The sequence below is a fragment of the Heterodontus francisci genome, chromosome 25, assembly GCF_036365525.1.
Source record: "Heterodontus francisci isolate sHetFra1 chromosome 25, sHetFra1.hap1, whole genome shotgun sequence".
Lineage (NCBI taxonomy): Eukaryota > Metazoa > Chordata > Chondrichthyes > Heterodontiformes > Heterodontidae > Heterodontus > Heterodontus francisci.
Window position 1 is genome coordinate 56,566,073 of NC_090395.1, and position 27,229 is coordinate 56,593,301.

The 27,229-nt window shown below is 41.6% G+C and overlaps 1 protein-coding gene across 1 annotated transcript in view; it reads left to right on the forward strand.

Annotated features, from left to right (window-relative positions):
• LOC137383879 (plexin-A2-like) overlaps positions 1-27,229 on the forward strand; it is a 502,066-nt gene that overhangs the window by 375,060 nt on the left and 99,777 nt on the right. The window contains exons 14-16 of the mRNA XM_068057231.1: positions 4,746-4,897; positions 20,146-20,263; positions 22,907-23,043. Of these exons, the coding sequence (XP_067913332.1) occupies positions 4,746-4,897; positions 20,146-20,263; positions 22,907-23,043 (407 nt within the window). The remainder of the gene's footprint in view (positions 1-4,745; positions 4,898-20,145; positions 20,264-22,906; positions 23,044-27,229) is intronic.

A 27,229-nucleotide genomic window follows, 5' to 3' on the forward strand; every position in this document is an offset into this window, starting at 1 on the left:
CTGGGTTTACTTTATCTATATATTAAAGATATCAAGGGGTAGTGTGGGAAAATGGTGTTGAGATAGAAGATCAACCATGATCTGGTTGATTGGCACAGCAAGCTTGAGGGGCCTGATGGCCTTCTCCAGCTCCTATTTTCTATGTTCCTGTACCATTTAGCATTTCATGTACCTTCTACTTGGTATCGTTATTATGAAAATTACTCTTCTAAACCAAAAAAAAAGGCTTTTTCCAACTTTGTCAGAGTCCCCTTGACCAAAAAGGTTTAGAAAATATTGTCTTTATTACTTTTTTCACACCAGGACACAGGCTTTCTTGTCATTTGTTGAAGCATTTTCCAAAATGGGTACTTGATATCCATGGAACAATTTGCCTGTATGATTGTGTGAATATGTACGTATAATTTTAAAAATTGGAGGAGCTGATCAAAGTAGCTACTTTGAACTGGAATTGTATTCCCACTGCCACTCACGGCAGCGGGCGCGAAACATGGTAGCTAATCCCGACGGGACCCACGCCAAAGCAATTACGTGGCTGGACACCCCAATCACATGGTGGGGGCAGCCTTGGCGACGCAGTGTCACCTGTTGAAGGAGCAGGTACTGTCGCCATTTTTAAAAGGTTGTCAGCCCTGCAAACAGTACATCGTAACGCAGAGTTCCCTTCCCCCCCCCCCCACCCCACTCCCTCCCCAAACCCATCAGAGTGCAGAGTTCACCCCTTCCCCACCTCAGTGGCACCAGCTTTCCCTAGATGGGCAAGTGAAGGCGCATGAATGCCGCTAGTCACGCTGAGGATCGGGAACTTAAGGTAAGATTGCTGCCGTTTATATTTTAATTCATGCAAATGCGTTATTTCAATATGCTAAATCGGGTCCCATTGCATAGCAGTGGAGGGGCCGCCACACAGCTTCCCTGTCGCCGGGAGGATCGAGCGCAACAATCCCAGTGTCGGGTTCAGTGGCGTCTGCTGCCGCTGTGATTTTCCCGCCCCCGCCCCCGCCACAGAACCTGGCATCGGACTGGGAACAAAATCCAACCCTTTGTTTCTGGTGATGTTACCCTGCAGAATTATTTTAAAAATTTGCCTGGAAAAAACATGTCACTGTACTGAATGACCGCCTAAGCAGAAATGTTCATAGGAAAAAGTATTTTTTTAAACTGAAACAGTAAGTTAATCTTTTAAAGGTTAGCCCACTGCCCCATCCCATTGCTTATTTTAGCAGAAAGAATGCAGCCAATTTACCAAATCTGTTAATCTAAGCCCGACTTGTGCAAGTCCCATTCTGTAGAGTGAGCACCCTAACTCCACATTCGAGAATGAACTGGACTACTGTCTATACTGTTGTCTCAACCATTTTTAGATCAGAAGTTTGCTTACAATATCAACATAGCGTGCTGGTAGCTGAAATGGGAAACTCAGAGCACTTAATTTTTTCGGGCTCTGTATTGAACAGTTATTAATTATTCCACAAAATAACTCCACATTCAAAGCCAGGAAATAGGGTTGCCTTCAATTCTGGAATATTGTAATTTTGACTGGGAGTTTCACTGTCCAAAATGACTGATAATTCAGAATTGCTGCAGAGTATGGTCTGGACATTGGGTGACTGTTTCGGGTGCAACCCCAAGAAGCAGTGAGCTGGTCACTAAAGATGGAAATTAGTCAGCGGGCCATTAGAGAGGGAGCAGTTCAGGAGGGTGGCATTGGTCCACAGTTTTAATAGGAGCCAGAAGATCTCCTAGGTCCATCTTCAGGTCTAGAATTTAGTTTCACAAACTGTTTTGTTGGCACCCTCTAATGGTCCCTTTTAAAGGCCGCTAGTTGATTCCTGTTCATCTGAGAAAGCTGACTGCAGTGCACATTGCACATGCAGAGTTCATTCGTGATCCAGCATCTAAAGGGTGCCTTAAATAGGCAATGGACCTAATGACTGTTTCAGGCAGGCACTCTGGATGACTACAGGGCACCCTAATCAATGCAGCAAGCGGTGATAGAGTACGAACACACCATATTGGACCCTTCAGCTTCTGTTTTTTATTTTGCCTGAATGCAATTTCTAGGCTGAGACTTTTTCTACCAGCCTTGCCTGATTTGTTTTAGGGAAAGTTGTGTGGGTGGGATATCCTGCTGTTCAAGCACTTTGTCTATCAAAAATTATGTGGCATTGATCAGGTCTGTGGACTGTAGGGCATAAATATGAAGTGGCGAAGAAGAAAATTGCATTGCAAACTGGAAGGACATCTTACTCAATCTGATCTTTTGAAATGTAAATACAGCTAACCTTTGCACTCGATGTATTACGATTATTTCCGTTTTTTCTCCATGTATCAACAGGGTATTTCAAGCACAATATCACTTGCTTAATTACTGGTTGCTATGACTTTTGAAGATTCTCATGAAAGAAGCCTGGCTGAAAGTGCAGAAAACTTGTATAATCTAGATCTTTGCGGTTGATCTAATAAAAGATATTTTAATGCTGTAATTAACTCATTTATTTTGAGCTGCCTTAAAATAATGCCAATTGGAAAATTTTGATTGTTGTAATGTTAGATATGGAGTAGTTTTCTGATAGACCATGGATTTGGAGGGGATTGAAAATGGTTTACTGGAAATTAATATAATTCAAGATTCAAGGAGAAGTCTGGCGTGATCATAATTAAGAGAGAACTTGAGTAAATTTCAGTACCTTACTTACCAATGCAATCCTCTCCCTAGTGCTGTGACCCCTGGGCTGCAGAGTGCTAGTGTATTCCAGCTTGTAGCAGTGCACATGGAAAGTGCCATTTGTTCCATTCCCCAGAGCACATTTTTCATACATTCGGTATTTTCTAATCCCAGATCTTTTGGCCTTTCTCCTTTCAGCGTGCAGTTAAATGTGCTGTTCGTTTTTCAAAGCCACTGGCTGATTACTGTAAAGACCAGCTTTCCAATAAAAGGATCCTCCTAAGTTTTGAAAATTTGAACTATGTTAATGAGAAACCAGATAATGTACTACTAATCAGATTGTAATGCAGAATTTTGATAGTAGACAATGGAGCTAATATCTTAACAGTGAGAACAACATTCCTGGAAGAATAACAAGTCAAAAATGAGCAAATCAAAAGAGTAAGGTTGTAGTGTGTTAAAACATCTGAAATTAGGTTGAGTAAAATGCAGAAAAGGAATACAGCATCAAAGAACAACCCAAAGGAGGGAATTCTATTGAAACAAAGTTTAATTTGAGAGGTAAAGTTCACATGGATTGAAATTGCACTGTGCAATATTATGAAATTCCTCTGTTCTATTGATGAAGAGGTTAACCCATATAGAATAACTTAATTCCTCAAAAGAATGTCATACAAATATGCTAACACTAATATTCCACTGTGTAATTTCATTTTGATTCTGTGTTTTTATTCATTCACTGAATATGGATGTGCTGGCATGGCCACATTTAGTGCTGAGACTTTGTTGCTCTGGCGAGGTGGTGGTGATGGGCCACCTTAAATTGCTGCAGTCCTTGTAGTGATAGTGCTCCGATAATGATGTTGGGTAGAGAATTCCAGGATACAGACCTGGCAGTGATGATCGGATGGCAATTTGCGTCCATGTCTGGATGGTGTGGGACTTGGAAGGGAAATTGGAGGTAATCGAGTTCCCACAACATTGCTGTGTTTGTCCTTCAGGGATGGAAGTTGCAGGAGAGGGAGGTGCTGTCAAAGTTACCTTATGTTTCTGCAGTTCATCCTGTACACAAAGCATACAACAGCCACAATGCGCAGCTGATGGAGGGGGAGAATATAGAGTCCAATGGCATGGGGCATTGATCAAGCACACTGCTCTGTATGACACGCAGCTGTTCACTGGATCAACTTAATTTTGGAATTTTCAATCGGAATTTATCATCGGAGTTTTGTCCTTTGCCAGCCAGTAATGTACGCAAGAATTTGCAACAGGAAGTTTCTGGTCTGTGGATGTGTTTGTATTCAAAATATGTCTGTGTACAATTATAATGTTGTACAAAACAAGTCAACGTGACTGCTGGGTTGTCTCAAAACAAATATTGCAATCTAGGATGGCCTGTACCATTTGAGGCAAACAATCAAATATATTCCCATTTTGAAAAGTTTCTCGGCTTTCCCACAATCTTAATTGAACTTGTATATCTCTAATACCTTTGTCCTTTATTCATGATGTTTAATTACAGCATTGAGGTAAACTGAAGTTTACGTTAATAATAGCCTCTTTTGATATCGGAAGAAAGCCTTTCCTCTCCCCACCTCCCCACAACAAAAGCATTTTTTTTAAGCTTTCCAATTACTGAAATGCTTTATGTAATCCTGAGGGCTAACTCTCAGCATTTTTAATTTACCGATCTCTGGTATCTCAGTTGTAATTTTGTGTGTGTGCGCGTTATTGTTGCTTGGCAACTGTTAGTTCTACAATGCGGATAAGCAGAATGCTGGCTTTGCAGCAAATTAAAGCACAATAGGTTATCTACGCGCTATTTATCACGGCACTGTCAGGACTGTTTGATTCTTCAGTAAAGCTTTCCAGTAGAACTAGTCTGTAAATGCACCCTCAGCAAATACCTGTAGACATTTTCCTTGCCCTGCATTTCTATGTGCCTATCTTAGTGTCTTTTTTAATTACATTGAACACTAGCACATTCAGCCATCCCATTCAAATGCCCTAAAAATGTTAACAGAATTATTAATAACTTGCATTGATGACCCTGAATTTATTTATTTGCCTTTTTCAGGTAACTCCAGTGTCTGGTCCACAGGAAGGGGGGACACAGGTAACCATCCATGGAGTGAATCTGGGTCTGGATTTCCTGGACATTGCTAACAGTGTCCGTGTGGCAGGAGTGCAGTGTATCCCATTGTTAGATGGGTATATCATTGCTGAACAGTAAGTTCAATCTACAATTTGGAATATAATGAGTTTCATAAACAAACGTTTTTCCCTTTTGATTTGACTCTATATTTTAGTGTCATAACTTTCCCAGGTTTAGTTATCCAGTGGTCCAGCCTGGCAGGTTTTTGTGTTGCATTTTCGAGGAATTTACAGACTCCGAAACCAAAGTTGAAGTTTAATCCTTGGTATCTGCCAGCACGTAAGATTAAATAATTAATTTTAAATTCTTGCATTTCAAGTGATTGAAAAAAATCCACAAATAGTTTCCCACACGTTGTGATTATTGCAGTCAACATTCATGTTTCTCTGGTACATTTCAGAATGTTATAGTGCTTGAAATTGTCACTAGACAACTGGGTCCAGACATTGAATCCAGCACTACCCTGACTTCAGTACCGAGCTGAGTCTGGACTAAATTTTGTTTGTTTTTAATGGTCTACTGCTGCCTTAATGGCCACTCTTCTTTTAGTTCTTTTAAATTTCACCTTGTGTTAGCACAGACACAAGAGCATCAGCTGTTACTGGGCAACGTGTCAGGATTCAAGCAGAAGCATATGGCTAAGACATTTTCCTGTTTCCCCCGTACAAATGACCTGTTCTGAAACATTAGTGGGGCATTTCAGTGTGGCTTGGGTGTCAGGTTCAAAATGCTACCTAGCTGGTAACTGGTATTTGTGTTTTATACAGTAATTAATTGTAGATGTTTTCAAGCTACCTATTTACTTTGCTGACTTTTAAATACTATGAATATGGGGCTTATTTTTTTCGGTGACGGTGAAGTCCCATTGCCTGGGCCAAAAGTGGGATCGCTCCCCATTTCGGCGGGCGAGCCACTGCCAGGCCCACCATTCAATTGAGGACGGTGGCTTGCGTCCCAGAGCTGCCAGCCCAATCAGAGGGCCAGCAGCTGGACAGCGTCCGCGGCGCCACAGTTAGCAGTGGCCAGTGCTGAGGCTGCATCACCAGGCAGAGGGCGCGTCAACGGCACAGCACCCTCAAAGAGAGGTGAGTTAGAATGGGGGAGGGAGGATGTCATGGTGCACTAGCAGCACTCTTGCCACAGGGGCAGCCAATGCCACCGGGTTGGTGGGGGGGCATCTGTGGGCCTTGGAGCAGCCATCAAGGAGGCCCCAAAGCCTCCTGTGGAACCCGCTGGGAGGCCACCAAGGTTTACCCGGCGGTCTCCATACGTGGCAGAAGGCCCTCCCAATGCTGGCAAAATGTCCACGGAGGCGGATGTAGCCCTTAATTGGCTCAATTGACCGCCCGGTGGGTGGTCTTGCCGCTATGGTTCCTGCCACTTGCAATATGGCATGGCAGTGGGAAGTTGTCAAACTTCCCTCCCAATGCATGCCCGTGCCATATTGCCAGTCCTACCCCCTCCCAGCCTATCTTCGCTGGGCTTGGAAAATCCAGCCCATTGATTCCCTTGCCACACTTCAACTATGCAAATTATGTTTTGATTGCCTAGAAGGTTTTTCACTTCTCCCAAGGGATTACATGGCATCTAATGGGTAGTGAGTGTCTTATTCATGATGCATAAGGCATCACAACTGTATGGGACAGACCAGGTACACTGGTTTGTCGCTTCCTCTGACATTTTCAAATTAACTCTGCAGAATGAATTTGTACAACATTTCTTAGAAGATCATAAAGCAAAATTCAAAAAGTAATGGCACCCAAGGACAACTTAATTCACATATTCTTCCTTAACAAGTTTTCAGTTAACATTCATATTGACAGCAATTTGTCATACCTCCCTATCGGGAAAACAATCATGTTATAAATTACTTTCATTGTCAACGTAGAGAGAGTTGCAACTTTTTTTTCCACTTCAAATCACTTTGGTGCTTAATTAATCAGTGCTGATTTCTAAACTTTTAAGAATATCTATTGAAGGAAGTTGTTTTTGTAAAACGTTAACTGGCCGCTTAATTCTGCAGCATGAGTGAAGGGAAAGTTCCAATAAGCAAAGGTTGGTGCTTCCCACAAGAGGAGAGGAAATCCTGAAGGACAAATCGTTCTAATCCATTATCTCCATCACTTTGTGGCCAGTTCCAAATTGTTATTGATAGATGTCCAGGAATGCATACATACCTTTCCCAAACTTAGAAGCTACAGAGGAAAACTGAAAGAGGAAAGATACAAAATAGGGACAAAATTAAATAAAAACAAGAAATGCTGGAACCACTCAGCAGGTCTGGCAGCATCTGTGAAAAGAGAAGCAGAGTTAACGTTTCGGGTCAGTGACCCTTCTTCGGAACTGACAAATATTAGAAAGGTCACAGGTTATAAGCAAGTGAGGTGGGGGTGGGGCAAGAGATAACAAAGGAGAAGGTGTAGATTGGACAAGGCCACAGATTAGCTGACCATAAGGTCATGGAGCAAAGGCAAACAATATGTTAATGGTGTGTTGAAAGACAAAGCATTAGTACAGATTAGGTGTTAACGGACTGAATATTGAACAGCAGCAAGTGCAAACCTGAAAAAAACAGTGGGTAATCAAACTGAACAAACTAAGATGAAATGAAATAAATGCAAAAAAAAAAGATAGTAAAAAATGAAAAAAGAAAAAAAACCTAAAAATAGAAGTAAAATGGGGGGCTGCCATGCTCTGAAATTATTGAACTCAATGTTCAGTCCGACAGGCTGTAGTGTACCTAATCGGTAGATGAGATGCTGTTCCTCGAGCTTGCGTTGATGTTCACTGGAACACTGCAGCAATCCCAGGACAGAGATGTGAGCTTGAGAGCAGGGGGGAGTGTTGAAATGGCAAGCAACCGGAAGCTCAGGGTCCTGCTTGCGGACTGAGCGGAGATGTTCCGCAAAGCGGTCACCCAGTCTGCGTTTGGTCTCCCCAATGTAGAGGAGACCACATTGTGAGCAGCGAATACAGTATACTACATTGAAAGAAGTACAAGTAAATCGCTGCTTCACCTGAAAGGAGTGTTTGGGGCCTGAGATAGTGAGGAGAGAGGAGGTAAATGGGCAGGTACTACACCTCCTGCGATTGCAGGGGAAGGTGCCATGGGACGGGGACGAGGTGGTGGGGCTAATGGAGGAGTGGACCACGGTATCGCGGAGGGAACGATCCCTTCGGAATGCTGACGGGAAGGAAGGGGAAGATGCGTTTGGTAGTGGCATCATGCTGGAGGTGGTGGAAATGGCGGAGGATGATCCTTTGGATATGGAGGCTGATGGGGTGGAAAGTGAGGACAAGGGGAACCCTGTCACAGTTCTGGCGGGAAGGGTTGAGGGTAGAGGTGCGGGAAATGGGCCGGACACGGTTGAGGGCCCTGTCAACCACAGTGGGGGGAAATCCTCGGTTGAGGAACAAGGTGGTCATATCAGAAGCACCGTCATGGAAGGTAGCATCATCAGAGCACATGCATCGGAGACGGAGAAACTGGGAGAATGGAATAGAGTCCTTACAGGAGGTAGGGTGTGAAGAAGTGTAGTCGAGGTAGCTGTGGGAGTCGGTGGGCTTATAATGGATATTAGTAGACAACCTATCCCCAGAGATGGAGACAGAAAAGTCGAGGAAGGGAAGGGAAGTGTCAGAGATAGACCATGTAAAGGTGAGAGAAGGGTGGAAATTGGAAGCATAGTTGATGAAGTTTTCCAGTTTGGGGCGGGAGCAGGAAACGGCACCGATACAGTCATCAATGTACCGGAAAAAGAGTTGGGGGAGGGGGCCTGAGTAGGACTGGAACAAAGAATGCTCGACATATCCCACAAAAAGACAGGCATAACTAGGGCCCATGCGGGTACCAATCGCAACACCTTTTACTTGAAGGAAGTGCGTGGAGTTGAAGGAGAAGTTGTTCAATGTGAGAACAAGTTCAGCCAGGCGGAGGAGGGTGGTGGTGGATGGGGACTGGTTGGGACTCTGTTCCAGGAAGAAGCGGAGAGCCCTCAAACCATCCTGGTAGGGGATGGAGGTGTAGAGCGATTGGACGTCCATAGTGAAGAGGAGGCGGTTGGGACCAGGAAACTGAAAATTGTCAAAATGACGTAGGGCGTCAGAAGAGTCATGGATGTAGGTGGACCAGCGGAGAAAAGATAGAGTCAAGATAGGAAGAAATAAGTTCAGTGGGGCAGGAGCAGGCTGACACAATGGGTCTGCCGGGACAGTCCCGTTTGTGGATTTTGGGAAGGAGGTAGAAGCGGGCTGTCTGGGGTTGTGGGACTATGAGGTTGGAAGCTGTAGAGGGAAGATCTCCAGAGGAGATGAGGTCAGTGACAGTCCCTTGATGTTCAGTGGTGGGGTCATGGTCCAGAGGGAGTTAGGAAGAAGTGTCCGTGAGCTTCTGCAAGGTAGAGGTTGGTACGCCATACAACAACAGCACCACCCTTGTCTGCAGGTTTGATGACCATGTCGGGGTTAGACCTGAGAGAACGGAGTGCCTCAAGTTCAGAGGGGGACAGGTTAGAGTGAGTGAGGGGGGCAGAGAAATTGAGATGACCAATGTCTCGCCGACAGTTTTCAATGAAGGGGCAAAATTAATTTGTTTTCGTATCTTTTAAGAAAAAAAAGTCAATTAACAAAGTAAATCTGGTATTCTTAGGCATTTTTGGGTAGATTTGCATCATCTCCACCTGGACAGTAATCTAGTAGAGTGAGTCGCCTGCCCTGTATAGAAGCCACCCCCAGTTTTCATTCCACAATGAATTATGGACCAGATAACTTCTCAGATGATGAGAACGAACATCTATATCTGTGTGCATGTACTGTGTTTCACCTGGAAGTTTGAATTCTGAGCTTATCAGAAGACATTCAGAACTTTCTGATTTCTCCATTTGATGAGCTGCTTTGGAATTGGGACCAGGCATTCTTATTGACGATTGTCATTAGCCCTGGGGAATTGTGGGTCTGTGCCTATAGAATTCTGGAATTTGATTTAGTGCGTTTAAATTTCTTCTCCAATTCTGTGAGCCACTGCTGTGGCGCCTGAGGCTTAGCTGCAGCATGACTGAACTTGCTCACATCAAATCAATGGCAATCGCATTGTACAGTGCAGTAAATACGTCTCCAGCCGCATGTGAGAATTTTAAATCAAGCACTGAAATAAGATTCTACAGTTCAAAGGCTATCATTGTGTTTTTTTTTTGCATATCTATTCTGTAATGCTCAGCTTTAGACAAATCAACACTGCTCTGCAAATTTCTTTCACTGTGTATTCCTCAAACATTCAGCGTTTGATCTTATGCCTTGTAGTTTCTCATTCCCATATGCAGTTGCTGTACATCTGAACAACTTGCATTTATATAGCACTTTTAACATAGTAAACCATTGCAAGCTGCTTCACAGGAACATTATTTAAAAAAATTCACACTGAGCCACATAGAATCATAGAATGGTTATAGCACAGAAGGAGGCCATTCAGCCCATCGTGTCCATGCCAGCTTTCTGCAAGAGCAACTCAGCTTGTCCCACTACCCCACCCTTTCCCATAGCCCTACAAATCTTTTCTGTTCAGATAATTGTCCAATTCCCTTTTGAAAGCCATGATTGAATCTGCCACCACTGCATTCTCGGGCAGTGAATTCCAGATCATAATTACTCACTACATAAAAAGGTTTTTCTCATGCCGCCTTTGGTCTTTTGCCAATCACCGTTAATCAGTGTCCTCTGGTTCTCAACCCTTCTGTCAATGGGAACAGTTTCTCTCTATCTACTCTGTCCAGACCCCTCATGATTTTGAACACTTCTATTAAATCTCCACTCAACCTTCTCTCCTCCAAGGAGAACAGCCACAGCTTCTCCAATCTGTCCATATAACTGAAGTTCCTCATCCTGGTACCATTCTTGTAAATCTTTTCTGCACCCTGTCTCATGCCTTCGCATCATTCCTGAAGTGTGGTGCCCGGAATTGGACAAAATACTCCAGTTGAGGCCAAACCTGTGCTTTATAAAGATTTGCCATAATTTCCATGCTTTTGTACAGTATATCTCTATTTATAAAGCCCAGAAACCCGTATGCCCTATTAATCAATTTCTCAACCTGCCCTGCCACCTTCAATGATTTGTGCACATATACCCCAGGCCCCTCTGCTCCTGCACCCCCTTTAAAATTGTATTTATTTTATATTTCCTCTCCCCGTTCTTCCTGCCAAAATATATAATTTCATACTTCTCTGTATTAAATGTCATCTGCCACACGTCTGCCCATTCCACATACTTAGTAAAAAAAAGTAACGAGGAGGGCTGGGGCCGATTAGGGACCAAAAAGGGGATCTATACATGGGGGCAGTTGGCATGGCTGAAGTCTAGCGCGATCCTCCTCACAGTTCACAATATTTCCAAGTTTTGTGCCATTTTCAAATTTTGAAATTGTGCCCTGTGCACCCAAGTCAAGGTCATTAATATATGTCAAGAAAAACAGTGGACTTAATACCAACCCCTGGGGGTTGGGGGTGAGGAAGGAAACATTTGCATTTATGTAGTGCTTTTCATCACCATCAGACACCTCAAAGTTCTTTACAGCCAATGAAGTACTTTTGAAGCGTAGTTACTGTTGTGATGGGGGAAATGAGGCAACCAATTTGCTCACCGCAAACTCTCACAAACAGCAATGTGATAATGACCAGATAATCTGTTTTTTGTGATGTTGATTGAGGGATAAATATTGGCCAGGACAGAAGGGATAACTCCCCTGCTCTCCTTTGAAATAGTGCCATGGGATCTTTTACATCCGCCCGAGCAGGCGGATGGGGCCTTGGTTTAACATCTTATCCAAAAGATGGAACCTCGGCAGTGCAGCACTCCCTAAGTACTACAGTGGAGTGTCCGCCTTGATTTTTGTGCTCAAGCCCTGGAGTGGGACTTGAACCTAGAACCTTGTGACTGAGAGGCAAGCGTGCTACCGACTGAGCCGCAGCTGACATGGCTGGGAATGGCTTAGTGGGAACCCAGTCCAAAAAGCAATCATTCACTCGTACTTTCTGATTCCAGTTGCTCAGCCAACTTTGTATCCATGCTGCTACTGCCCCTTTTATTTCATGGGTTTAACTTTGCTGACCAGCCTGTTATGTAGCACCTTAACACCTTTTGGACGTCCATGACATCACTTCAACTATCCTCATCAACCCTCTGTTACCTCATCAAAAAACTTAATCAAGTTAGTTAAACACAATTTGCCTTTAGCAAATCCATGTTAGTTTTCCTTAATTAATCCTCAGTTATCCAAGTGACTGTTACTTTTGTCACGGATTATCATTTCTAAAAGCTTTCCTACCACCCCCCATATCTAAGGAGGATTGGAAGATTATGGCAGTTCTTCTGCAATTTCTACCCTTACTTCCCTTTCTAATACCTCTGTTTTATTAATTTTTACCTCATCCAATGTCCCAACTTCCTCCTTTTTTACTGCAACTTTGGCAGCAGCATCATCTTCTGTGGTAAAGACGGATGCAAGATTCTCATATAGTATCTCAGCCATGCCCACTGCCTCCACATATAGATCCCCTTTTGGACCCGGCCCTCCTCTTAGTACCTTATTACTATTTATATACCTAGAGAAGACTTTTGGATTCCCTTTTATGTTAGCTGCCAGTTTCTTCTCATACTCTCTCTTTGCTTATTTCTTTTTTCACTTCCCCTCTGAACTTTCTATATTCAGCCTGGTTCTCACTTGTACTATCGACCAGAAAGCTTTCATGCGCATCCTTTTTCTGCCTCATCGTACACTCTCTCTCTTTTGTCATTCAGGGAGCTCTGGCTTTGTTTGTCCTACCTTTCCTCCTGATAGGAATGTACCTCGACCGTACTTGAACTATCTCCTCTTTACAGGCAGCCCATTGTTCCATTACAGTTTTGCCTGCCAATCTCTGATTTCCATTTATCTGGGACAGATCTGTTCTCACCCCACCGAAATTGAGTCCCTCCACCAATTAAATATTTTTACTTTGGATTGTTGCTTGTCCTTTTCCATTGCTAACATAAACCTTATGATACTATGATCACTGTCCCCTAAATGTTCCCCTACGCACTTGGTCCACTTGAGCCACATCATTCCCCATAACCAGATCCAGCAATGCCTCCTTCCTCGTTGGGTCGGAAACATACTGATCAAGAAAATTCTTCTGAACACACTTCAGAAACTCTCACCCTCTCTGCCCTTTACACTATTACTATCCCAGTCTATGTTTGGATAATTAAAGTCCCCAATTATAACTACTCTGTAGTTTTTGCACCTCTCTAATTTCCTTGCAAATTTGTTCCTGTACATCTTTCTCCCCAGTTGGTAGCCTATTGAATGCACCCTCCAATGTAATGGTACCTCTATTGTTTCTTAAGTCTAACCAAATAGATTCTGTCCATGACCCCTGCAGAATATCCTCCCTCTCTAGCACTGCAATATTCTCCTTAATCAATACCCAACCTTCCTCCTTTATTTCCTTCCCTATCTTTCCTGAACACCTTGTATCCAGGAATATTTAGTACCTAGTCCTACCCATTTTTGAACCAGGTCTCTGTTATCGCCACATCATATTGCAATCTGCACCTGCAGTTCACCAATCTTATTTACCTGTGTTCACACACTGTAAACCTAATTTAGGCTTTACTGCATTCCCTCTTACTCTGACTCCACCTAATACCTTACCATTTCTTTCTCCAGTGCTATCTGTCTCTTTCAATTCTTTGTGCACCTTGTTTTTTCTCTCTAATGTTATATCCTGGTTCCCATTCCCCTGCCAACTTAGTTTAAACCCTCTCTAATAGCACCGGCAAACCACCCCCCAAGGACATTGATCCCAGTTCTGCTGAGGTGCAACCTATCCATCCTGTATCCATCGGGTGGCACAGTGGCTAGCACCGCAGCCTCACAGCTCCAGCGACCCGGGTTCAATTCTGGGCACTGTCTGTGCAGAGTTTGCAGGTTCTCCCTGTGTCTGCACGGGTTTTCACCGGGTGCTCCGGTTTCCTCCCACATGCCAAAGACTTGCAGGTTGTTAGGTAAATTGGCCATTATAAAATTGCCCCTAGTATAGGTCGGTGGTAGGGGAATATAGGGACAGGTGGGGATGTGGTAGGGATATGGGATTAGTGTAGGATTAGTATAAATGGGTGGTTGATGGTCGGCACAGACTTGGTGGGCCGAAGGGCCTGTTTCAGTGTTGTATCAATAAATATAAATATAAAAATATAACCAGTCCCACTGTCCCAAGGATCTAAAACCCTCCCTCCTGTAGCATTTCTACAGACACACATTAATCTGCTCTTAATGGAATATTAGGGCAGATGACCAAAAACTTGGTCAAAGAGGGAGGTCTAAAGGAGTGTCGTAAAGAAGGAAAGAGTGGCAGAGAGTTTTGTAATTCCAGAGCTTCGGTCATCGGCAGCGGAAGGCATGGTCGCCAATGGTGAAGCAATTAAAATCAGGGATGCAAAAGAGGCAAGAGTTGGAGGACTGGAGATATCTGAGTGTTGTAGGGATGGAGGATGTTGCAAAGATAGGGAGGAGTGAGGCAATGGAGGGATTTGAAAATAAGAATGAGAATTGAGATGTTAAGAGCCAATATAGATCATTGAGCTTAGGGGCGATGGGTGTACAGGACTTGGGCTGAGTTAGGGTATGGGCAGCAGATGTTTGTATGAGCTTAAGTTTTTGGAGGGTGGAAGCTGGAAGTCAGACCAGGGGTACATTGGAATAGTAAAGTCTAGAGGTAACAAAGGTATGAATGAGGGTTTCTGCAGTAACTGAGCCGAGGGAGAGGCAGAGTCAGACAATGTTATGGAGGTGGAAGTGAGCAGTCTTCAAGATGGTGCAGCAATGTGATCAGAAGCTCATATCTGGATCAGATAGGCACCAAGTTTGCAAAACATCTGACTCAGCCTCATGATAGTTGCCAGGAAGAGGAATACAATCGGTGGCAAGGGAAGGGAGTTTGTGGCGGCAAATGAAGACAATGGATTTGGTCTTCCAATATTTAGTTCGAGGAGATTTTTGCTCATCCAGTATTGGATATCGGAGAGGCAGCCTTTACAATTTCAAGACAGTGGAGGGAATGATGAGAGAAATGGTGGTGAGTTAGAACAGGGTGTTATCAGCATATATGAGCAAACTGACGTGTTTTCAAATGATGTCGCTGGGGGGCAGCATGTCGATTTAAAAAAAAAAATCAGGGGCTAAGGATAGATCGTTGGGAGACTTCAGAGGTAACAATGCAGGAGTGGGAAGGGAAGCCATTGCAGGTGATTCTCGGACTGCTACTGGATATATAAGAATGCAACCATACAAATGCAGTCCCACCCAGCTGGAGAACAGAGGAGAGGCCTTGGAGGAGGATGGTATGATCAACCATGTCAAAGACTGCATACAGGTTGAGAAGGACAAGGAGGGGTAGTTTGCCAGTCACATAGGATGTCATTTGTGACTTCGATAAGAGCCATGTCAGTACTGTGACAGGAGCAGAAACCTGATTGGAGGTTAAAACTCCGGTTACTACCACTGTTTTGTTCTAGTATCCTAATTTATTGTAAATTATACTGTTGTGAATTATAATTATGATTGGTCAATAGGATATCAATTGAAAGACTACATTAAAGCCTTTGACACATGGGTTACATTTCCACTAATAATATTGAGATTAATTATGTTGAAGAATGTCATAGTTCATATGATCATGACGTTTAGCAAAAGACAGTCTAATTGCTGCATTCTGTCATACTTGTGTCTTTTCCATCTTGATATCCCACCATGTCCTTTGATTTGATCCGTGCGATCAACAGCCGAGTTCTCCAATGATGCTCTGACTTCAGAATTCAGTTACATATACATCAGATTAAAATCAAATCCAGATCAGGGCACCAGTTGAGGAAACATTATGTCATTTGGGTAAGATGAGACAATGTTGTTTCATGCCAGATTTTTTTAAACCATTCTAAACTGGAAAATGTGCACATCTGCTGTGAATTTAAGGGGAAAAAAATGAAAAAGATTTTACTGATTTTTTGATCTTTCGGCATGACTTAATTGACGTTGTGTGGGGCCCGCTATTTTTCTGATTAGCTAGTTCTTTGATATCACAAAAGAAGAGAATGCAATAATAAAGCTCTGTAATCCTGGATTTACAAACAGTTTCAGCTCATTGATGCCAGTGTATAGAGTAGGCAGAATAGTGTAATGTTTTAGTTCATAACTTAGATAAATCTGCCAATTACTGCTTTGAATAATCTGGCTGCATCAGGAATGAGTCAGATAGAATATTGATTCTGTCATTTTATGCATAGTATTCCATGTATTTTATCAGTTGTGTTCAGTATTCTAACTAACAATAAGCAAAACTGAACAATTTTAATACTATGTTAATGTTTGTCAACTATTACAATGTAACTCTAATGCTTTCAAATCCAACAGTTCACAAAAAAGTTCTATAATAAGCATGGGACACGGGACAGTGATCTCACTTCCACCCATACTCTTCTCGGTAGCGAAGGAACTAGCTAATATGGGGTAATTTGTTGCTAACTTCTTCTTTGGCCTCCTTATCTCGAGAGGCAATGGATAAGCGCCTGGAGGGGTCAGTGGTTTGTGCAGCAGCGCCTGGAGTGGCTATAAAGGCCAATTCTAGCGTGACAGGCTCTTCCACAGGTGCTGCAGAGAAATTTGTTTGTCGGGGCTGTTACACAGTTGGCTCTCCCCTTGCGCCTCTGTCTTTTTTCCTGCCAACTACTAAGTCTCTTCGATTCGCCACACTTTAGCCCTGTCTTTATGGCTGCCCGCCAGCTCTGGCGAACGCTGGCAACTGACTCCCACGACTTGTGATCAATGTCACAGGATTTCATGTCGCGTTTGCAGACGTCTTTAAAGCGGAGACATGGACGGCCGGTGGGTCTGATACCAGTGGCGAGCTCGCTGTACAATGTGTCTTTGGGCATCCTGCCATCTTCCATGCGGCTCACATGGCCAATCCAGGAAATTGTATTGTTATAAATGAATTTATTTTTTGAGTCCAGTCTCAGAGTCAGGTCAGTAATTTACATTATTATATAAAATCTCCACAAGAAAGTTGGATTCCAAATTAGGAGAATTGAGCTCATTCTCTAATGATTGGTTGAAGTTGTCCACTGGTTGAGTTATACAGACCAGGAAAGACCCAAGGTCATCCTTAGTGGGTCACCTGATCTTAGCTAGTGTAGCGACAGGAATACCACAATTGTAGATGAGGACAAGATTGGATGTGGCCTTGACTGAATAGACTAACGACACCCACAGGCAATACTTGCACTTAATAAAGACCATCTAGCCAATCCACCACTGTCCATGCGATTGGAAGGAGAGAAAATTTTCAATTTTTAAAAAAAATGTAAAACTTGCCATCACTTGTGCCTTGGCTTTCCCCTGTGGACTGTTATACTTTCCTGTTGATAAGGATGCTGCAGATTAACTTGTAGAGAGAGAGAAAAACAGGTATATAGCTTTGCGCTCCATTTTATTGTTTTTTACGCTGAATACTGTCTGGGCTTTGGATTGTTAAACATGTAGATATTAATAAACTATCTAACAGACTCCAAAAAGTGCCCAAAATAGAAAAAAATCCACGGAGTTGATTTTGTAAGAGTTAACCCCCTCATGAGAAGATCCTTTCTATATGAGGGAAGTGATTTATTTAGACTTCATATTTAGACCAGTTTCCTGCTGTGAATATGTCCTTTCAGAACTGAAATTAATCTTAATAAATTTTAATCAAATGAACATTTGTATTCATGAACAGCAGTGATTAACACTTTGAATTCTGAGATAAGATTTCAAGATCAACATAAGCTTGAAATTATTGTTAGAAAAACACTTAAGTGCTTATGTGATACTCCCCCACTCATTCTTTTAACCTACAGGTTAAATTAAATTATTTGCTAAATTAGTGGACATAAAATCATACATTGTGTTCAGCATTTGTCCAGTGTAATTTCTAGCATTATAATACATTTTTCAATTGATTCCAGGAATATTAGAGAAGAATTGAACTTTGCATTATACATGGTGAAGTTGGAAGTCTGATGTTTAGAAACAGGTTTATGATTTTATTGAACAGTGCACAGAGAAAATCTTTCTACTTCACAAATTAAATGTTCTGTACATCTCTCATATTTCATTCAGAATCTACTTTCAAAGACTTGTTAGGATGTATATATCTATTAAAGCAAGAGCACCAACAGATTCACTCTCTATACCTTTTATCAGAATTTTCTCCCATATCCTGAAATAAATTATCCTCCAAGATTTATTATTCCATTGTTCAAAATTAGAACTGTCAGTAAGCAGCCAGACTGAGCACTCAGTTGACCTTTAGATATGTGCTGGTGCCTTGCCAGACCTTTGTCTGAAATGTTCAAGCTGTGTACTAAACAAGATGAACCATATTAGTCTGCCAACACTTGGTGCAATATATACAGCCCGGTATCTCTGGCAGAAATTCTGCTGAATAAAGTAAATTTAGCATTGGCTGTTACTAATGCATGCTCATTATTATTTCCACTGCTAATTTTTCATAATTTTTTGATGGACAAACAGAGCCATGTGCCAAGGTTTGTCAATATTGTAACACCTTAAGAGCGGGCTTTATTTCGTAGTGTCTGCTTCATCCATCTACCTAGCAAGTACCTGTCCACAGATAATGCTGTCACCTTTCAGAGTGTTATTTCTTCCCAGCTGTTAACGTCAGTAGCAAGCAAGCATGGTTCAAACACTTAATGTATTGCTTCCAACATAAGAGCAATGCATAGAATGGACAAGAAATGCCAAAAGAGAAAATTGATTTAGGGACATGTATGAAGTGTTAAACTCTGCTCACAGTGGTAGGATTCATTGTCAGGTCTGAAGGAAAACCAGGACTCATGAACATCTAGGGGGGCAAGTTTGAGACATCTGCTCAGATACATCGAGTAAGGATATCACCACAGAGTCCATAACCCAACATTGACTTGTGAATGGCTGGAAAATCTAGCCCCATATCTTTGAACTTGTTTCTGCTAAATTTCGCTTCGGGTCATCAACTTTTTTGAGCAGACCGCCTGAATACTTGTCTTACCAATGAGAGGGAGCATCAATATGCCACTTTATTTTTCCCAATACAAAGGACCCTCTCTGCCAACAACTTGCACTGTTGTCCATTTTAATTATAATGGATTTAAACTTGGCGAAATATCAAATGGCATGTTGCTAAATGACTGCTCTCTATTTTTCATGTTAATTTTGTACTAAAGTAAGCAAAGTGCTTGCTTGAAGAGATTAAACCTCCTTTAATTTTCAACAATCAGTTTTGTGGTGGGGGTGGGTGCTATCTGATTTTGGTGCTTGGTAGCAGCAGGAATGTCACAAATGTCTCGTTGAAAGCCACATCAATGGTGCTTCATTTCCATGTTAATGAGATACATGCTTAAGGCAATTTCCAATTCAGTGCATCATCCCTGAAAAGGGTAGTTTGTGCGATTGTACAAGGAAGCTGCAATGCTGTAGTGACAACGAAGCATCATCGTTTAAATTGTTTCATGCAAATATTATGTCATTCATCAGCATCTAGTTCTTCCCTAAAGTGAGTAAGTTAAGAACTGTCTGTACATCCATTAATTCTATTTCATTATCTTAAAAACTGTTGGATTTTTGCCAAATGGTGTGCTATTGAAGCATATTATTTCCTTCATATTCCTCTTTGCCCATATTTTAACTCTGTTTCAGAAGTACTGTGCTACCCTAAAACAGGCAATGACATTTTAAAGAAAAATGTCTGAGAATAAAAAAAAACTGAGTATGATTCTGTATACAGTGAAATTTGTGCCATGTTTTGTTCTCACGAATTGCTTCTAGAGTGGTTTAAGAAATGGTGTTGTCTTTTACTGTTGCTCAGTTCACTTGTCCAGTTTGCTCTTGCTTTGTTGCATCAAATGATGGCACATTACAAAATAAGAGACAAAGTGATAGTTGTAAGAAATTGCTTTGTACCACATTCCCTTTCTTCCGGAGTTAAATCTTCGTATTGTATTTTCATGTTTTCTTTTTACTCCGTATAATTGAAATTCACCATGTGCTGCTTGCTGTAGGGGACAATTTGTTAGTCATGCAGGAGTGTGACAGCAGCTTAATCTGTCCCACTCTCTGCCAAGGAGCATTCATGTATTCCAGTAGAAAATGTCAGCGTAAAATTAGAACGCAGCCATTTAATGGCAGATGCGCATATAAGTGCTGGAAGGTGACATATGTTCTAATTCTGTGTTCCTACTTCCATGCTTTCTTTGGCAGAATTGTGTGTGAAATGGGGGAGGCGAGGCCTCACAAAGAATCTGGTCCCGTGCAGCTCTGTGTTGGGGAGTGTAAGCCTGAATTTATGACAGAGTCATCACAGCAGTACACCTTTGTGGTGAGTTAATCTGAGAATAAGAGTGGCTCAATGACAAACTGAAAAATGTCATTCTTCCACAAAACCCATCCCAGGAGTATAAAAAAGAGAAATTAGGTTTTATAACTTTTGTATGATATACTGTATATTTTAGAATTTACTTCAATTTTACAATGCATCACCCTAATCAGTGCTTCCTGATTTACCTCATTTTCTTTCACCTTTTAACTTCGTTTCTTAGGTGTCCGTTACTTTTCCATTTCAGTTACTCCACTCCCATTATAGTCACAGTCAACTCTTAAGTACAAATACTGGCAAACAAAACACAGTTACAATTTTTATTGATGTTCCTGACAGTTGTCAGCATTTAATGCACTCAAAATGTTCTTACTGTCTTGTATATTCTGCATAGTTAGAAATGATCACTTAATTGTAGTATTCCTGTGTCCTGAGCAATGAAAAAGAGGAGCGATGAAACTGTCTATATTTTTCTACTTGTGTTCAATGATCATTGACAGGGTTTTTTCAAATCTAAGATTGTAATATGTTTGACTAATAGTTTAATTTTATTTTTAAATATTTATTTAGAGATATAACACTGAAACAGGCCCTTCGGCCCACCGAGTCTGTGCCGACCAACAACCACCCGTTTATACTAACCCTGCAGTGAACCCATATTTCCTACCACCTACCTACACTAGGGGCAATTTACAATGGCCAATGTACCCATCACCTGCAAGTCTTTGGCTGTGGGAGGAAACCGGAGCACCCGGCGAAAACCCACGCAGTCACAGGGAGAACTTGCAAACTCCGCACAGGCAGTACCCAGAATCGAACCTGGGTCCCTGGAGCTGTGAGGCTGCGGTGCTAACCACTGCGCCACGTAAAAAAAGTACAATGTTCATTGAGAGCCTGCTCAGGACACAGGAATACTACAATTAAGTGATAATTTCTAACTATGCAGAATATACAAGACAGTAAGAACATTTTGAGTGCATTAATTTCATATTGTTTCTGTGTTGCTACTTTTGTGTTTTTGTAGATTTTTTATGTTTCACTTTCCCTCTCTCTTTACCGTTGTCTCTGTCTTCCATGTTTCTGTGGTATGTTCTCTCCTGTTTGGCTCTGTGTGTTATCTGTTTCTATCTATCTGCCTCTATCCATGTGTCTCTATTATTTCTCTGCTTTGTTCTTCTGTTTCCACTCCAATCACTTTCCTTCTCTAAGTAGTAGCTTTTCTTTGTCTCAAGACCCCATCACCCCAAATTCAAGCAAAGTGCACCCATGGTCCATTCAAATGGCTCCAAAGATTTTCTGAGTTTCTTGAGAATGTTCAGTTACCATGCACACTGGAAATTTCGTAGGTCAAGTGAGCTAAGAATATTTTGTACAAATAACATTTCTGCACAAGAAATTTCATGGAAAATAGCCATCCTTATAGAGATAAGAGAATTATAATTTGTAAATTAGGGGCATCTGCAACACAACAGATTTGTATAGTTTAGGCTGAAACTGAAAGTTTGCTGAATTTCTTCATGAGGTAACACAGGTTCATTGCTGATGGGTAAAATGGTATATGGTGTGCATAAACACACTGTACGGGTATGCACATACATCAATGTCTTTATGCACCAAAACATTGATTTCCCTGAGGATCATTGAAGACATTTTTTTCAGAATATTGCCTTCAGGAATTTCTGTGAAAGCTGAAATCCATCATTTTTGTACCATACAAAATAGTTAAATAGCCAAATCATCCAACCTAAATTCATTTTTTTATTAAATAAAGATCATCATTACCATTTTTGTTGCTGTAAGAAGGATAGATTTGTTGGCATTTCACTTTTTAAAAAAAAAACCCTACATTTTGCAAAAACAGCCTGAACTGCATTTTCCCCGACTTCTTTTACCTCAATGTTCCAAGTATTTTCACAACGTGCTGCATGTGCTTCATCAACCATCAAAGAATATTCTGATTCTTTAGCATTGCAATGAATTTATGATTCAATTCTGGTGAAACAAATTTGACTGACACTATTTGAACAAAAATCATTCAGACTGCCTTTGGTAATGCACACCAGATCTGGAGCCATGTTGAGAGAGTTAGAGCAAAGTGAGTAGATTCTTTTTAAATCACCTTTTCTCCAATGTACATCAGAAACTATTATTTTTGTTAGTTATTCATTTATAAGGGGGAAAATAGGAACTTAAGCTCACTTGTTTGTGCTCCATTGCCAAAGGCATTTATGGTAATTTGCTTATTGCCTTTTATTATTCCAAAAGATAATGCAGCTCCAAAGGCCTTTCAGGTGGCCTCTGAAATAGAGCATTGCAAAACCAACTGTATAATTCAAGCTGATACCACTGGCAGTAAATGTTAAATGAATGAAAAAGAGGGCAAGTGATTGAAGGCGTTCTTTGCAAACCTTCAAAGGTGATAGCCTTCAGAGGTATGTAGATTCCACCGAAGGCCCTTGGGAGGTGAGAAGAAGCAAAGTTAATAAATGTAAGCCAAGGAACTTTGGTTTATGTTATCATAAAAGTGATTCATCTTGCAAAGAAGCTCCTTAATAGTATCAGTTGGAACAAACTGGAGAAGTAATTTTATTTTTAATCAGTCTTTGTATTTCTCTTTAAATGTATGTCTTTGTTTTCTTTTGATAGAAGCCTTCTTTAGAGGACCTGAACCCAAATCGAGGTCCTGAGTCTGGTGGAACAATGGTAACGATTACTGGAAAATATCTTGGTGCCGGCAGCAATGTCAACGTGATGTTTGGTAATCAAACCTGCGAGTTTTACAGGTGAGGGGAAAAAAGCAAGTGTGAGGCACAGAATTACTTTCATTCCAGACGCTTGAACATTTCTCCACATCGATTTAGAACTGCTCTGGTGTGCTAATGGAAGGTGTTTATTTTAATTTATTGAGTGAGCTGAGTTGTAATCATAAATTCATACTAATAAATTCTACATCACTGAGAAATTTGCTTGAAATCCACATCTGCAAATCACAGAAGCCCCAACTTACGGATGTATGAGAACTAATGAATTGCTTGGAATGATTACAAGATCATATTTTCATTGTCAGGATCCGATATGTAAAAACAAAATGTGGGAGTAAAACCCAAAATGTGTAACTGTATTCTGAGATGTGAGCATTCCCTCATTATCGCCCTCATGGGGCTGGATTTTACAGGGGTTGGGGGGGGTGGGCGCAGAAAATGCCTCCGGGAGAGGGCCACCATGCACCCCGACGCCGGGAGGCCTGGCCCAATAGTCCCAGCGGCGGCAAGGCCTTGTAGCGGCCCCCCCACCACTCGGCAACGGACCCCAATTTGAATATTTAAATGAATTAAAATGGTTGATTTAATTAAGCTCATGTCGCCTCCAGAGATCCTGCTGTGATCTTAGGCCCAGCGGCCGGCACTCCCATGCCTTCGGATCCCCGTCTGGGGAAAGAGCAACACTGATGGGGAGGGAGGGAGGGAGGAAGTAAGTTTCTTAGTGCAGGGGGTGGGGGACGGGTGGGGAATGGGGTCAAATTAACGTCATGGGTGTAAGGAATAGTGAGAAAGGTTGCATTTGAAAGTTTGTGCAGTTACCGGGGGGGGTGGGGGGGGGTGGTGAAGGTTAGATGGTAAAGATAAGTATTTTTGGGGTGGGGAGGGCAAGTATTTAATTGTTATGGGGGGGTGGGAGAGGAACCAAAGAGATGTTATTTACTTATTTTAATTCACTTTACCTTTAAATATTTAAATTAGCTGTTAAAAATGCTGTCAGCGCCTGCGCACAGGCATCTGACACCATTGCTTGGAATCGTGGCAGTTCTTTGGCGTGTGGGCCGCCATTTTTTCCGTCCAGTGGCCTGCTTATAATATTCAGCCCATTGTGTTAACAGATGCGAGCAGGAAGTCACAAAGAGACATAGATTGATTAAGTGAGTGGGCTAAACTATGGAAAATGGAGTTCAATGTGGGGAAGTGTGAGGTCATCCAATTTGGCTTCAAGAAAGACAAATGAGACTAATTTCTAAATGGTGCGAAGCTTGGATCTGTGGAGGAGCATAAATATTTGGGTGTCCATGTAGACAATTCAATAAAAGCTAGTGGCCAGATTTAAAAAAAAAATCAAAAAGGCTCATGGAATGTGGTCCTTTATCTCAAGAGGGCTGGAATAAAAAGAGAGGAAGTTATGCTTCAATTGTATGGAGCATAAACTCTGCTTGTATTCCCTTCAGTTTTAGAAAATTGAGATGTTTAAAGTGATAAAAGTATTTGATAGGGTAGATCAAGAGAAACTATTTCCTCATGTAAGGAACTTCAGAACAATAGTGCATAATCTTAAAATTAGAGCCAGGCTATTCAGGAGTGAAATCAGGAAGCACTTCATCATACAGAAGGTAGAAGAAATTTGGAATTCACTCCCCTCAAATGTCTCTGGATGTTGGGTGAATTGAAGTTCATAGAACCAAAGAATGGTTACAGCACAGAAGGAGGCCAATCGGCCCATCATATCCGTGCCAGCTCTCTAAGAGCAACTCAGCCAGTCCCACTCTCCAACCTTTGCCCCATAAAACTTCAAATCTTTTCTCTTCAGATAATTGTCCAATTCCCTTTTGAAAGCCATGATTGAATCTGCCACTACCGCACTCTCAGGCCGTGCATTCCAGATCCTAAACACTCATTGCGTAAAAAGGTTTTTCCTCATATCACCTTTGTTTTTTTTGCCAATCGCCTTAAGTCAGTGTCCTCTGGTTCTCAATCCTTCCCCGAATGGGAACTGTTTTTCCCTATCTATTCTGTCCCTCATGATTTTGAACACCTCTATCAAATCTCCTCTCCTCCTTCTCTAAGGAGAACAGCCCAGCTTCACCAATCTATTCAAATAACTGAAGTCTCTCAACCCTGAAACCATTGTTGTAAATCTTTTCTGCACCCTCTTCAGTGCCTTCACATTCTTCCGCAAGTGTGGTGGCCAGAATTGGACACAGTACTCCAGTTGAGGCCAAACTAGTGATTTATAAAACGTTCACCATAATCTCCATGCTTTTATACTCTACACCTCTATTTATAAAGTCCAGGATTCTGTATGCCTTATTATCCGCTTTCTCAACGTCCCCTGCCACCTTCAACGAGTTGTGCACATATACCCCCAGGCCCCTCTGTTCCTGCACCCCCTTTAGAATTGCTTTGTTTATATTGCCTTTCCTCATTCTTCCTACCAAAAGGTATCACTTCACACATCATTTCAAGAATGAGGTAGATTGAGTTTTGTTCGCTAATATCAAGAGGTTATGGAACAAAGACGGGTAAATGGGGTTGAGGTACAGATCAGTTATAATCTAATTGAATGGCAAACAGGCTCAAGTGGCTAACTGGTCTACTCCTGTTCCTATGTGTGATCAAGCAAAAACACCCAGATGCCCTGCTGTAAAGGCCTGCTCGGGTCTGCAAAAGAAGAACCGGACCTGAGCCCAACAGAACCACGTCCAACCCGAGCCCCACCCGGCCCGAGTCCTTCCATTTTTTTCCTCCGACCATCAGTTAACTTACCTTCCGTTTATCGCTTTGTTGCAGATCTGCGCAGGCTTAAATTAACTAACAAAACCACCTTTCTAGTCTAAAAATTACATTAACAGTGGAGCCACTTACCTGTGATAGAGCGTGTCCGACCCAACCCCGAATGACCCGGAGGTGCAACACAACCCGACCCGAACCCGACACGTGTCGTCGTGTCCCATCGGGTTCAGGTCGGGTAGCCGGCTTTTACCCTGCTCTCTAGTATAGCACAGAATATAGCCTTAAAGGTAACAGAGCAAAAGATATTCAAAAAATTTAACCACAATCTTTGCTGTTAAAATAATGTTCCCTTTTATGCAGCTGGTTGCTTCAGATAAGGATATCTGCATTTACATTCAAAAAGTGGAAATTAGATCTACAACAAAGCAGTTAAAGTCTTCCACTTTTACTTATGACAGGCTAGGCGTTTGAGTCCCAGTAAGTCAAATCTAATCTTGATTGGTCAATACTGTATTTGATTGACAACTGCATTATTTCTTTCTGATTCTATTTCTTCATTTAACATTTTTTAAAAAACCTTTCCTAGGTGTGTCTGTCTCTGAAAAATTCTAAGTAGTCTGTTGACATTTCCTGCATTATGTAATTTTATCCTGTGTATTTTTTTGAGCTGGCGGAATCATCATTTTTTAATAAATCCTGCCATTGTTGTTTTTCCAAAAAAGCAGTCTCAAAAATATTTTAGGCTTATAGATAGTAGGATTGATATCTATCTTGTAATCTTGGATGTTGTACTTTTGCCTAATTCCTGCACCGTCAAACTGGTGTCATATATAAGTTTGAACAAATTGCATCAAGGTAGTTTAGATCTGTTTTCAGATTTGCATCATTGTTATGCACCTTTGAACATTTGATAAAACAGCACCCCTCATCTGAAAAAGGTTATTGACCTGAAGCACTAACTTTGTTTCTCTTTCTTGGTGCTGCCAGACCTACTGAGTATTTCCAGCATTTTCTGTTTTTATTTCAGATTTCCAGCTTCCGCAATATGTTGCTTTTGTGTTGTTGTAGCAAACTCATTTGTCTTCTCATGTGAAAGAATGCACAAAGCAAATGTGGTGGAATTGAGATTTGAACAGAATTATCGAAAATATTTACTCAATTTAGCTTCATGTCAATCAGAATTTAGTACTGCACTATAAGCATTTCAGTAAAAAAAAAACAAGCTTTGTGAGGTTAAATTTATCTTAATTTCTATGTTTAAATAAGGTCTGGCAGCATAGTGGATTTCAAAGCTGCACATTTATTTCTGGGTCCTAGGTTCAGATCTAGCACAGTCTCATGTACAAAAGTCTCTCCAATATCCGTTTGTTTGTTTGTTTAAGTATCCTAAATACAATGAATTAGGGTGATTTGAATGCTGTCTCCTGTCACTATAATTCGATACAAATTAAGTAACTGTATTCCAACTTGA